The sequence below is a fragment of the Carya illinoinensis genome, chromosome 16, assembly GCF_018687715.1.
Source record: "Carya illinoinensis cultivar Pawnee chromosome 16, C.illinoinensisPawnee_v1, whole genome shotgun sequence".
Taxonomy (NCBI): Eukaryota; Viridiplantae; Streptophyta; class Magnoliopsida; order Fagales; family Juglandaceae; genus Carya; species Carya illinoinensis.
Window position 1 is genome coordinate 1,793,916 of NC_056767.1, and position 10,982 is coordinate 1,804,897.

Consider the following 10,982-nt stretch of genomic DNA (forward strand, 5'->3'; position numbering starts at 1 on the left):
ATTTTAATATTATTTTTTAATAATATTATTATATTAATATTTAAAAAAATTAGATTATTTATTATAATTTTTATAAAAATTTAAAAAAATTATAATGATAAGATAAGATAAAATGAGGTAAAACATATTCATTATCTATGTTTGAAAATGAACTATAAGCTATAGCCCCCATTTAAAGAAATTTCTCGCCGGATTTTGTTGACCGAGACCATAGCCAAAGAAGGTTTTCTATGGTTACAAGGAACCTCTACCAAATGCCCTTCATGCGACTTATTTATTTTTGTCTCTTTGTTTTCGTTTTTTTTCCCTTCTTGTTCGATCTTACGTTTATTGTTTTTATTTATTTTTATTACAAGTATTAAGTAGATATCTATACTCCTTTTTTCTTCGACCGTCACCATATTATGAATGAGAAAAAGCGTTCCAACAAGGTTGCTCCAACCACAAGTCGGCTAAAACATTATTGTGTTTTTCTTATTAAAATAAAACTAACAAGGACAGATTAAGGTTTAATACTCTCTTCTTATGGGGGACCATGATAAGACACCTATCCATTGTAACACTTTCAAAAAAGGCCGCTAGACAAATCCATAACGAAAGATCCTAGACATGTACACCTCAAGATGAGTTGAACAATAGCTCGATGATTCAATCCCAATAAAGATGATGATATAGGAAATATAAAAATTTATTTGCAACCTAACTTAGGCAATGGTTTGGATTTAGAGATTAAATGAAATGATTTTAGGTGAAAAATAAAAGTTGAATAAATTATTATTAGAACGTTATTTTTTAATATTATTATTATTTTAAAATTTTAAAAAATTAAATTGAGATTGGAAAAAATTGAATTATTTATTATATTTTATGTAGAAATTTAAAAAAATTATAATAATGAGATGAGATAAAACGCTTTCTAAATCCAAACGGAACTAATAGATACGCATGACATATTAGAGCGTTCTATATTTACCTACTTTTAAAAAAAAAATAAAACTTACCTATTCTAAACTTGCAAATATCATTTTCTATTTCTTTTTTTCTTTTTTTGAGAAAATTGCATGAATTTTATATCCATCTTATTTGTGGAAACTCAAACCTAGATAACTACTTACCACCAAACCTCAAGTAAACTTTTCAGCTACAGCAACGGTTGAATTGAAAGCTGTTAAGCATAAAAAGAAAAAGAACAAAGATTATCCCCAAAAATGCAGAAAACGCCCAACGACCAATACAACCTGCCTCATCATAGCCGGCGCCGCTGCAGAGCCAAGTCAATGAAAACGCAACTTCAACCATGTATCTGACTCAACACCATTTTTAAGTTTTAACGGTGTATCCTTTTTTCTCTCTTTTTTTTTTTTTTTATGTAAGTTTTAACGGTACATCTTTCCGAGTACTTACAAGAAATGACTGTCGTTTCTCCCTCTACAAAGACAGATAAATACTACCCACTTGAAATTAGTCGAAGAGTTTCCTCCGTGTTATCCAGTTATACCACATTCTGTAGGAAATGATTTCTTTGCAAATAATAAGCAAGTGTTGTTTTTGACAGCCATCAAGATAACAAAAGCTAAAAGCCATTGAAATGAAGGCAAGGGGTTTCTAAATAAATCTTTTACCAGTAACTATGTTTACAATATAGTAGCAGCCTATGCTAAGTATGGAAATGAAAAGGGCTGAAAAGAGAAGCCTACAAATATAACCACCAAAATAGAACAGCTGAGCAAATCAGGGAACAAAAACTTCCTTTTGCTGAGATTAACTCAGAATTGATGATTCTATATACACTACATTACAACATATATGTGAATGTAATGGGCAAAACAAAATAATTCTAAAAAGGGAAAAAAGGATGGGGGAGAAGAATGGAAAATAAAATACAAATGGAAAAAAAAAAAAGGAGAGAAAAAAGGTGTTTTGCTTCAAAATCATCATAATTACCGATGTAAAATGAGTTGATGGTGTTCGCTCCCTCCCTTTTGCTACGGTTGGGAAGATGGTGAGACAGCTCCCTCTGATCTGCGTGCAGCCAGGCCAGAAACTGACGACTTGTCTGACCCACGAACATTGTACCTCTCATACACCTTTTCACGATTCTCCGACCACCAAGTCTCAGCTTGGTGCTCACCAAATCTTCTTCGGCTGCAGATGCATTTACCATATCAGATTGCAACGATACACTTACTGCATTGAAAGTTTTGAACTATAATTTTTTTTTATAAATAATCAAGAAGCTTTATTCATGGTTTAAAACTATCAATTTTTCTTTGATAGGTAATCAAGAAGTAATATTCATGTTTTAAACTATAGATATGAACATAAGGTAAGGTAGCGCGTGTGGGAAATAAATGGCTGCAGGACCAGATCCAAACTACCAGGTCCGACCATTCTACCCACCATCTTTAGGAGATCTAACAGCAACAAATTTATCATGTCAAACCATTCTCAACCACCTGAGTGAATAACATCGAGATGACTTGTTGCCAATGACACCAAGTCTTTTGGAGTCATGTAATTTTTTAACATCTTACCACACTGATCCATATAATTTAGCTCAAGTACCTGAAACGAACACGCTTGAGATCTCTACTGCCGTCCCTCAGGGCCACGAGAGTTATATATACACCAGGCTCATACTGTTCTATCCATTCTGCTTCAACTTGATTGCCGCTACCAGCCATCATAGGACTTCTAGATCTCGCACCATTTTCACCCTCTTGGAAAGCTCCGGATTCCTTGCCATTAACTGACTCTGACGCACTTGCGCTACTTTGCTGAAACCCTCCACTGCCATTTGGTAGCCTCATATTTGGATTTTCACTGGTTCCATTGGAGGTCACAAGCTCTTGATTTCCTTGGTATACGCTAATTTGATTGTTTCCAGCCAGATCCCTAGGCGAAGGAGTTGGGATCTGAGTTCCATTTATTAAAACAGAATTGATTCCTGGGGTAGAAGCCAAATAAGAGCTGCTGCTTGAATCAGATCTCAAATGACGCTCTCCATGTGTGTCTGGATACTGAATGCCATTTGGCTCCAGACCATTCGGTAGGTAAGAAGGCCTCATCTCATCATAAAACCCAGGTGGCATCCTCTCAGCCATACTTTTAAGCTGGAACACGGTGAAAGGCTGGTTATTAGAAAAAACTAGAAGTAGCAGTTGCATTTAATAATTCAAAAAAACACCGTAAGAAGAGTTGGCATGGAGAAGAAAAAGATAGTTATTCATTAGCGTAAACTACGCAATATAATTTAGGTTTGCACAGAAACCTCATAACATATCTCAAATCTTACAGGTTCAAACAAAGTGCTGCTCGAAACTTTGCTCAAAGCAAGGCTAGCACAAAAACATTTCCTACTATTACATCCAGATGCAGTTTCAATGTCATGTAGAGTAGATGTGTTCATCAAGTACTCTGTTTTCTCTCAAGGAAATTCAGTTTGTCATACATCATGATATTACAGAAAGACATTCCTAATGCACATAATGTTCTGCCGAAAAGAAAGCGTTAAATGAGGATAAGAAAAGGATCCAAGGAATTAAGTTCCAAACTAACAAGTATAGAAACCAGAAAATAACCTGAGCGGTAAGAGACTTTATAACTTCTTTGGCAGCTCGAGATTTAGCAGATTCCTCTGCAGCAAGTGCCATAGCCTCTTGAGCCTTTTTCACTGATTTCTGAAGCTCTAACTCTTGAAGGTCACATTTCTGCCTCAGGCTCCCCACCTAGCCAGATTCATGATCATCAAGATACGCAATTCAAAATTAAAATTGTATACATTCAACCACAAGCCCTCTCTCAAGCGTTAACAAAATTATGAATAGAAACATGTAAAACTTGAAACTATCTACCTGTGTGCGTAACTTGACCAATTCTTGATTCAATAACTCATTTTTTTTCTTCAAACCATCAGTTACACTTTTGGAGAAGGAAAGTCCCGATGTTGTAGGAATAGGTGTGGCAGAACGTGGGGGGCTGGGTCTCCTCGAGAAAGGAGACACGGACCTAGAACTCACTCCAGACGGTGTGAGGACTGGCTTTGGAACAGTTCGTCGCAGATCAACTGCACTAGCCAAAACAACATCCCTCAGCTGCAGCAAAGAAGGTGCTTGAGAAGAGTAAACCAGGGAGAATGCATCGGCCTTCTTTCCTTGCTTGGCTGCTTTGCTATCTAATTGCTTTATCAAATCCATGTTTGAAGGCACGGACTTGGACACTCTTATATCAGCTTTGTCTAACCTATCCTTGCTGTCACCTGACAAGCGAGGTAAAGCATTCTTCTGATTATTACCACTAACTTCTGACACTTTGTTCAATTTTGCATAACAAGAATCACAAACACGATATGGCTTGCCAGGATTAGGAGCCATTGCTGCTCTTAATGCTTTTCTAGAACTACATGAATGGCAGTGCACAAGTCCACAATTATAGCAGTTGTGCCTCCTTCTGGTAAATCCAAAAGCCTGTTTACAAGCAGAACACTGTGACTGCTCAGCGCCAGAAACCCATTTATGAAGACAAATAGCAGCTGTGTAGTTTGAACCACAAGCAATATATTTTACATGTCTGTCCTTCAAAGCTTCAACCAGAGTTGGTGTTTTCCGATCTTCCACATCTCCATGACCCAACCTCCCATTAGCACCCTTTCCCCATGTATAAACTTCATTTCTGGAAGTCAATACTGACACGTGATATGCACCACAGGTAATATCATCAACATATTCACCAAGAAGCTTGCCCTCAACCAAGCAAGGTAGCTTTCCATCAGCATCGGGATTCCCAAGTTGACCATAAACAGTACTCCCCATAGTAAAAACATTTCCTGCTGTGGTCAGTCCAATGGTTAAACTGTGCCCACAAGCAATTTTGAGGAAATTATAATCAATAAGTGCCGGCACACATGTAGGTTTAAGCCGAGCTTCCTTGTCTCCATGACCAAGTCGACTTTTATCTCCATCACCCCAAGTAAACAATTTACCAGATGACACACTTGCACTAGACTGTGTCACGATAACCTCCACCACCGCAGCTGTATGCCACACCCCACATGCAACACCTATTGTCCTCAAACCACAGAGAGATTCTACTTCTCTTGGGTAAGAAACATTTTCTCTATCTCCATGGCCCAAGACACCAAATGTTCCATCACCGAATGTAAAGAGCTGCCCTGTTGATGTTACCAAGGCAGTATGCCATGGACCGCAAGTAACTGAAGCAACTTGAAGTCCCTCAAGTGGACCAGAGATTCTCTTGGGTATCCAATGACTGGTGTCTGTGCCATGTCCAAGAAGCCCAGCATTATGTGTACCATCTCCCCACGTATAGAGTTCCCCAGCCATTGTAACAGCACAAGTATGGAACTCCCCACAGGCCACAAAATCAACACTACTAGCTGCCAAAGATTCAACCAGACAAGGTTGACTAACATCCTTTCCAACACCATGGCCAAGCCGTCCTCCAGACTCCTCCCCCCATGTAAAGACCTCACCTTGCCTTGTGACAAGGGCGGCATGCTTGACTCCACAGGCTATATAGCGTACATCCAATACTACATTGGATTCTAATGGCCTAGGAAGAAGCACATCTGCTTTTGGGGTCAAATAATTAGCGTTTCTTTCAGCCCCAACCTTCTCATTATCACAAATAACCTCACCCCATATATATACATCACCTAACGCATCACAATCATCCGGTGCAGAGCCATGACTGGAAGTGCTGGGTGCACTGGAAACACTAACACGAAAAGCATCTGAACCAGATCCTTTTACTTGCATATTTGTCTCGTCTGATGCATGTGACCTTTCAGAACGCACAGAATTGTCAGGCCGAAAGGTCTTTGGGGAGTTATTTGGGTTTAAGGAGACAGAAATCTCAGATGAGGTAATATCTTGAGAAGCACTAAGTGGACTGTCACTTGCACTATTTGATGTCAAGTCTCCACTATCCTGAAAGCAATTCAGCACCAGACATGATATGCAGTTCACTAAGAACGTGTATATAATTCTCAACACATTTTGCTTCAGTTTATTATATAACAAAACACATTATAGGAACTACATGCAAGTCAATTAAAATAGATATGTAGTAAAACGATCTAGACTTTGAATAACATTCCATTGGAATGTTCAAAATATATAGAAAATTTCAACATCATGATCCTTAAGAGACTCTAAACAACTAACAATGGAAAGAACAGCATTCTCACTTAGCGATGGATTATTTTCTTCATTAACATTTCCCCAATGCAATGGCATATTTATGTTTATGACATCATACTGTGAAAGAAAGAACAGAACAAATAATGAACTAGAAAACAAGGAGCTTTTAAGTAGGAATATTTACATCAAGGTAAAGGCCTCTATCAACCCGCCCATCAATTTTAGAGCGCCCACCTTGACCAGAGGATATTAATGCTTTGAGGCCTGTAATCCAAGCCTCTGCCTCAACTTTGTCCTTGCAAATCTGAAAAAGCAACAACATATTACAATGCTTATTTAAGAAAAAAGAATGATTTTGCACTTTAAAACATAATTATAGAGACTTGAAATTTCATCACCAACCAGATCAAGGGACCGCTTTCCGTTATTATATATAAGAGAAAAAGATAAATAATCCTTTTCGGGACGTAGATACCGTTGAAAAACAGCCTGGAAGTGAATGAAATCAAATGAATTAGATGGGGTTTATTTGGGAGATATTAAGAACTAAAAACTTTTAACTAATCATGTAAGAGATGTTAAATGTCAAAACTAATCATTAGAGTGGTGACAATAGAACGAGTAGTCTCACTGTTCTTTGTCCAGGAATAATTCTTGAGACAGAAGCTAGCTTCAAACTTCTTTCTTTACTTGAAATCCAAATTAAAGATGATTCATCCTGCCATTTATAAATACAATAGTCAGTACAAAATAAAGAAATCCAACCAAGCACTAATAAGATCACAGACCAGAATATCAGAAAAGCTAACAAAGAAGCAATTTGTTAAAATTCATACAGTAGATACCATTGTGTGGAAACAAAGTAACATCTATTTCCAGTGACTGAACCACAAATACTAGCATCTTAATTGTCGCTTAGACATGGGGCATGACTAATATCATTCAACCCACTTGTAAACTTTAAAGGTGAATTCACATATAGATCCAAGAGTTCTACAAGTTTCCATAACTTGCAATTGAGAGCATTGTCAACAAATTTCTAATCATGGTCTTACCATTATTTTCGAAACAGAGTTAGAAACCATAATTCACGACTACCCTAATGAACCAAGATCTCGATCACTTGATCCGAAATGGCATATACTTATAATCAAATAGTTTATTTCCAGTGATCCAAAAGTTCATTTTTTATTCCATTATTTAGCCCTTTCAAAGGCAATATAGATGGTAACATAAAACATTAAAAATATTTTAAGTTAAGACTACTTTAGTGCTACTATTGAAACAATCAGCATATAAGTAGGAGAAAACTTTTTTTTTTTCGATATATACGTGGGAGAAAAGTATGATGAGATCCTGTGAACCGTCTCTAATTTTACTTTCAATTACAAACATGAAAACTGATGCGCAGTCCACACTGTTTCATAGACAATAGTACAAAGATTTTAGGATAAAAAATTTACAGAAATGTCCATGAAGATTAAGCACACATGCCGGTCAAAATTGTACTGCCTCTGTTATTGACTGAATTTGAGTGGCATGGTGCCATAGCATGTGTTTATTTTAAGATAACACTTTATCAAGTCTTCAAATGACGCTCCACATCATGATATAGTGCATACATTATTTTATTTCTTTAGGATTAGCCACTTGAGTTTTTTTGGATGACTAATTATGTCAACTTACTTGATGTTACAACATCATTGTACTTTAAAAAAAGAAAAATGAAGAAAACGAAGAGAAAGTTTGTTAGTTTTTATACCAACATCAAAGCACTTTCTAATTTGAAACAAATTTCTAACCTCCATAATCTTCGAGAGAAGGCAAGAGAAATAAACTTACATTTGACAATCTAAACGGACAAAACTTAGGCTTTCCCTTACGACCATATTTAAACAGTTGAGCACCCTTCTTCAATGCAATTAATGTCTGCATGAGGTAAAAGGATCAAGCAAAACAACACAAAAGAAATCATTGGCACACAAGCTTTGTAAACTAAGAAGGTAGGACTTCGAGATATCTAGATACAGCATCATTTCATTAATATTATTAACCACAAATTCTATAGAGTTCCTTAGAAAAAAATATATCAAAATTTATAAACTTTCCTGTCTTTTGGATAAGTGAAAATTTATGAACTTTCTTAAAAAACATATATGGGTATTCCAAAATTAGTAACTGGGGATTTTCAGAGGCATTCAACTTTTTTTTTTTTTTTCCTTCTATTATGGATTAAGGGATCCCCTATATTTATGTTGGATTGACAAGTGGATAATTGCTTCTTGTATGCATCAAGAGGGAGAATAAGAGCATCTAAACATTTTGATTAATCATACAAGATAGACAAAAACACAACTTTAATCCTCCCAAAGTATGGTGCAACTTAACAATGCAACCTCGCTGTCTCTGTTACGGCAACAGTATTTGAAACGAGGGGTTGCTAGACCTATTGATATGAAGGTTCTTGAGAGACAACAATTGTAAGGACAGGCCATGATAGAAAAGGGTAATGCTTGAAGAGAACTACATTCCATATTTCCCCGTAACGCGTAACGGGAAGAAATGCTAAAATGATGTTTGGCTCAGTCTTCAATGATTTTACTTTAAAAAACGTTTCACTAACAGCCAGTAAACTCCGCTCGAATGGCACTTCTTCCCCCATAAAATAGGGAATGATCTTGGGTTCAGAACCAACCGGATGCATGTAACTTCTTAGGTACAATTTCTCTACTTTTTTCCTTTCCTTTATGAAGCCACCGTAGGAGAAATGCTCTCGATGTCCACATTCCACTTATGTGAAAAACCTTCGTAAGCTATCTAAAAGTACAAATCGTGCCATTAAATTAAATTATTCAAGCTCCAAACTCATCCAAAGAACCAATTGGTCTGTAGTTAAATGCAACAACATTTAACATCCGGACACCATATGATGAGATTATAATATCATAAGTGCACATCCCCTTAAACCGAAGTTCATCTTCAATGATAATTAGCGGGAACTGTTTCAGCAAAGCTTTTCAGCATTGAGCACACAAATGTCCCTTCTTTCCCATTGTAAGACCAAATTTCCACTTACTACGTCTTAATTCCTTTGAAATTTTCATTACTGGGATCCAGTAGAACAGCCAAACTCCCCTAAACTCCATCTGATGAGGTATTAGTTCTCTCTGCACCCACCCCTTCCAAATAAGAAAAATTGAAGCAAAGCAATGAAATTTCAAGAAAAAAGACCAAGTCCTCCTAAAAATAAAAATGAATCATTTCAAGCTTCGCAATAAGAGAGAGAGAGAGAGAGAGAGAGAGAGAGAGAGAGAGAGCGCGAGAGAGAGATAGACCTTCTCGATGTCACGGTCTGCATTCCCGTAGCTAACAAGATCGGCCATTCCATGTGCGAGATTTACGAAAATGCCACCACCCTGTCAGATCGCTCGCCGGAGCTCCGGTCATCATAGACTACACCTGCCTCGTCCGCACAGTACCATCCACTCCCGCTGCTCAAATTCGCCTCACCGCAGATCCGAGACTCTCCTCAGGAACGAAAGCCCTATACGGCCGCCTTCATCGACATTTCCAAGTCAAGCAAGCGCTGATTCCACCTCGTGGACTCCCTTGGACTGGCGAAAGCCAACCGGTTCAGAGCTAGAAATAAGCGGTTTCCCAGCGACTATAAGTTGTTCCGAAGGCTATAAGCGGGTCTCAGAATTCCGGCGGGAAACGAATGATGCGGCGTGGGAGAACCGGACGGAGGAGACAGGGGAGCGAGAAATATCGGAGAGAGAGAGAGAGAGAGAGAGAGAGAGAATCGGTGTATGTAAAAGTTCAAAAAGTCAAAGATAGAGAAAAAAAAAAAAAAAAACAAAAGGAGAAGAAAAAAAAATGAAAAAGCGTGAGAAGTGATTGAAAAGAAATGAATTACCCCCAACATAATCCAAAATTAAAAAAATAAGAAAATTAATATAATATAAATAATTAAAATTAGAAAATATTATGAAATAGAATGAAAATTTCTAAAAATCCGTGGCACTTACGAAAGCTTGGAGAAAACTCTTTTTTTTTTTTTTTTTTTTCAAAGAAGGATGGGAGAACATTATTTATTGATGCATATTTATTTCTATAAAATGATATATAATTCAATTCCCATCAATATATTATTTGATATTTGAAAAAAATTTATAAATTTAAATCTTATAAATCAAATTACGCCACATCAATAATATAAATTATGTATTTACCAACTTGTAAATATGCTGATTGTATGTGTGTATATATATATATAACAAGTTCATTCATAAAATTTACATAATTGAATTAACCAGAGAATGGCGTGAATATATATTTGTATTTATTTATATATTTCATGTTCATATGAACTAGGTTGATATAAGATTCACAGATAATATACTTAAAATGTATACACTTTTTCAAATTAAAATACATTTGTATAGCAACTCATGAGTGATTTGTAACCCATCTTCTATGCATGATGACCATGTAGTATGGATCTTTTCGATTATTGTTAATCACTAACTTTACTTAATTTAATTTTTATTTTATTTATTTATTTATTTTTGGGAGTAGCTGGTTTATTTATTTATTTATTTATTTGTGTGTGTGTGGTTTTGAAAAATAAAAAAGTAAAATCGAGAGAATCTATAGCCAAAACAGGAGAAAAGGTACAAAATCATACAATCATTAGAAGTCTTTTTGGTTTCTTTTGTTTTGTCACATCAAATTTGGAAGTCATAGTCATATGATGAATGAAAAAATAAAAAACTAAAGCAAGAAATGCAAAATGAAATGAAGTTAGAAGGTTATTTAGAT

At 36.2% G+C, this 10,982-nt stretch overlaps 1 protein-coding gene across 3 annotated transcripts; it reads right to left on the reverse strand.

The window, feature by feature from the left end:
* Positions 1 to 1,583: 1,583 nt before the first annotated feature.
* Positions 1,584 to 9,983, reverse strand: LOC122298519 (PH, RCC1 and FYVE domains-containing protein 1-like). 3 transcript variants are annotated; one of them, XM_043108303.1, is made up of 9 exons: positions 9,497 to 9,981; positions 8,004 to 8,090; positions 6,793 to 6,879; positions 6,564 to 6,650; positions 6,346 to 6,465; positions 3,855 to 5,948; positions 3,582 to 3,728; positions 2,566 to 3,113; positions 1,584 to 2,145 (listed from the first exon to the last, which is right to left on the reverse strand). In XM_043108303.1, exons 1-9 carry the CDS (start codon positions 9,542 to 9,544, stop codon positions 1,986 to 1,988), a joined length of 3,378 nt encoding a protein of 1,125 aa, XP_042964237.1. In that variant the 5' UTR covers positions 9,545 to 9,981; the 3' UTR covers positions 1,584 to 1,985. The 3 variants fall into 3 exon arrangements, with proteins under 3 accessions (XP_042964237.1, XP_042964238.1, XP_042964239.1); XM_043108305.1 differs by having other exon boundaries at positions 1,995 to 2,187; positions 9,497 to 9,983; XM_043108304.1 differs by lacking the exon at positions 8,004 to 8,090.
* Between the last annotated feature and the right edge of the window lie 999 nt (positions 9,984 to 10,982).

Bases quoted from the DNA above. Each gene is read 5' to 3' on its own strand.
- LOC122298519 (XM_043108303.1), bottom strand. From the start codon at position 9,544: ATGGCCGATCTTGTTAGCTACGGGAATGCAGACCGTGACATCGAGAAG. The intron at 8,091-9,496 runs GTCTATCTCTCT...TACCTCATGCAG, and splicing joins CAGACCGTGACATCGAGAAG to ACATTAATTGCATTGAAGAA. The intron at 6,880-8,003 runs GTAAGTTTATTT...TATAAATGGCAG, and splicing joins GTCCGTTTAGATTGTCAAAT to GATGAATCATCTTTAATTTG.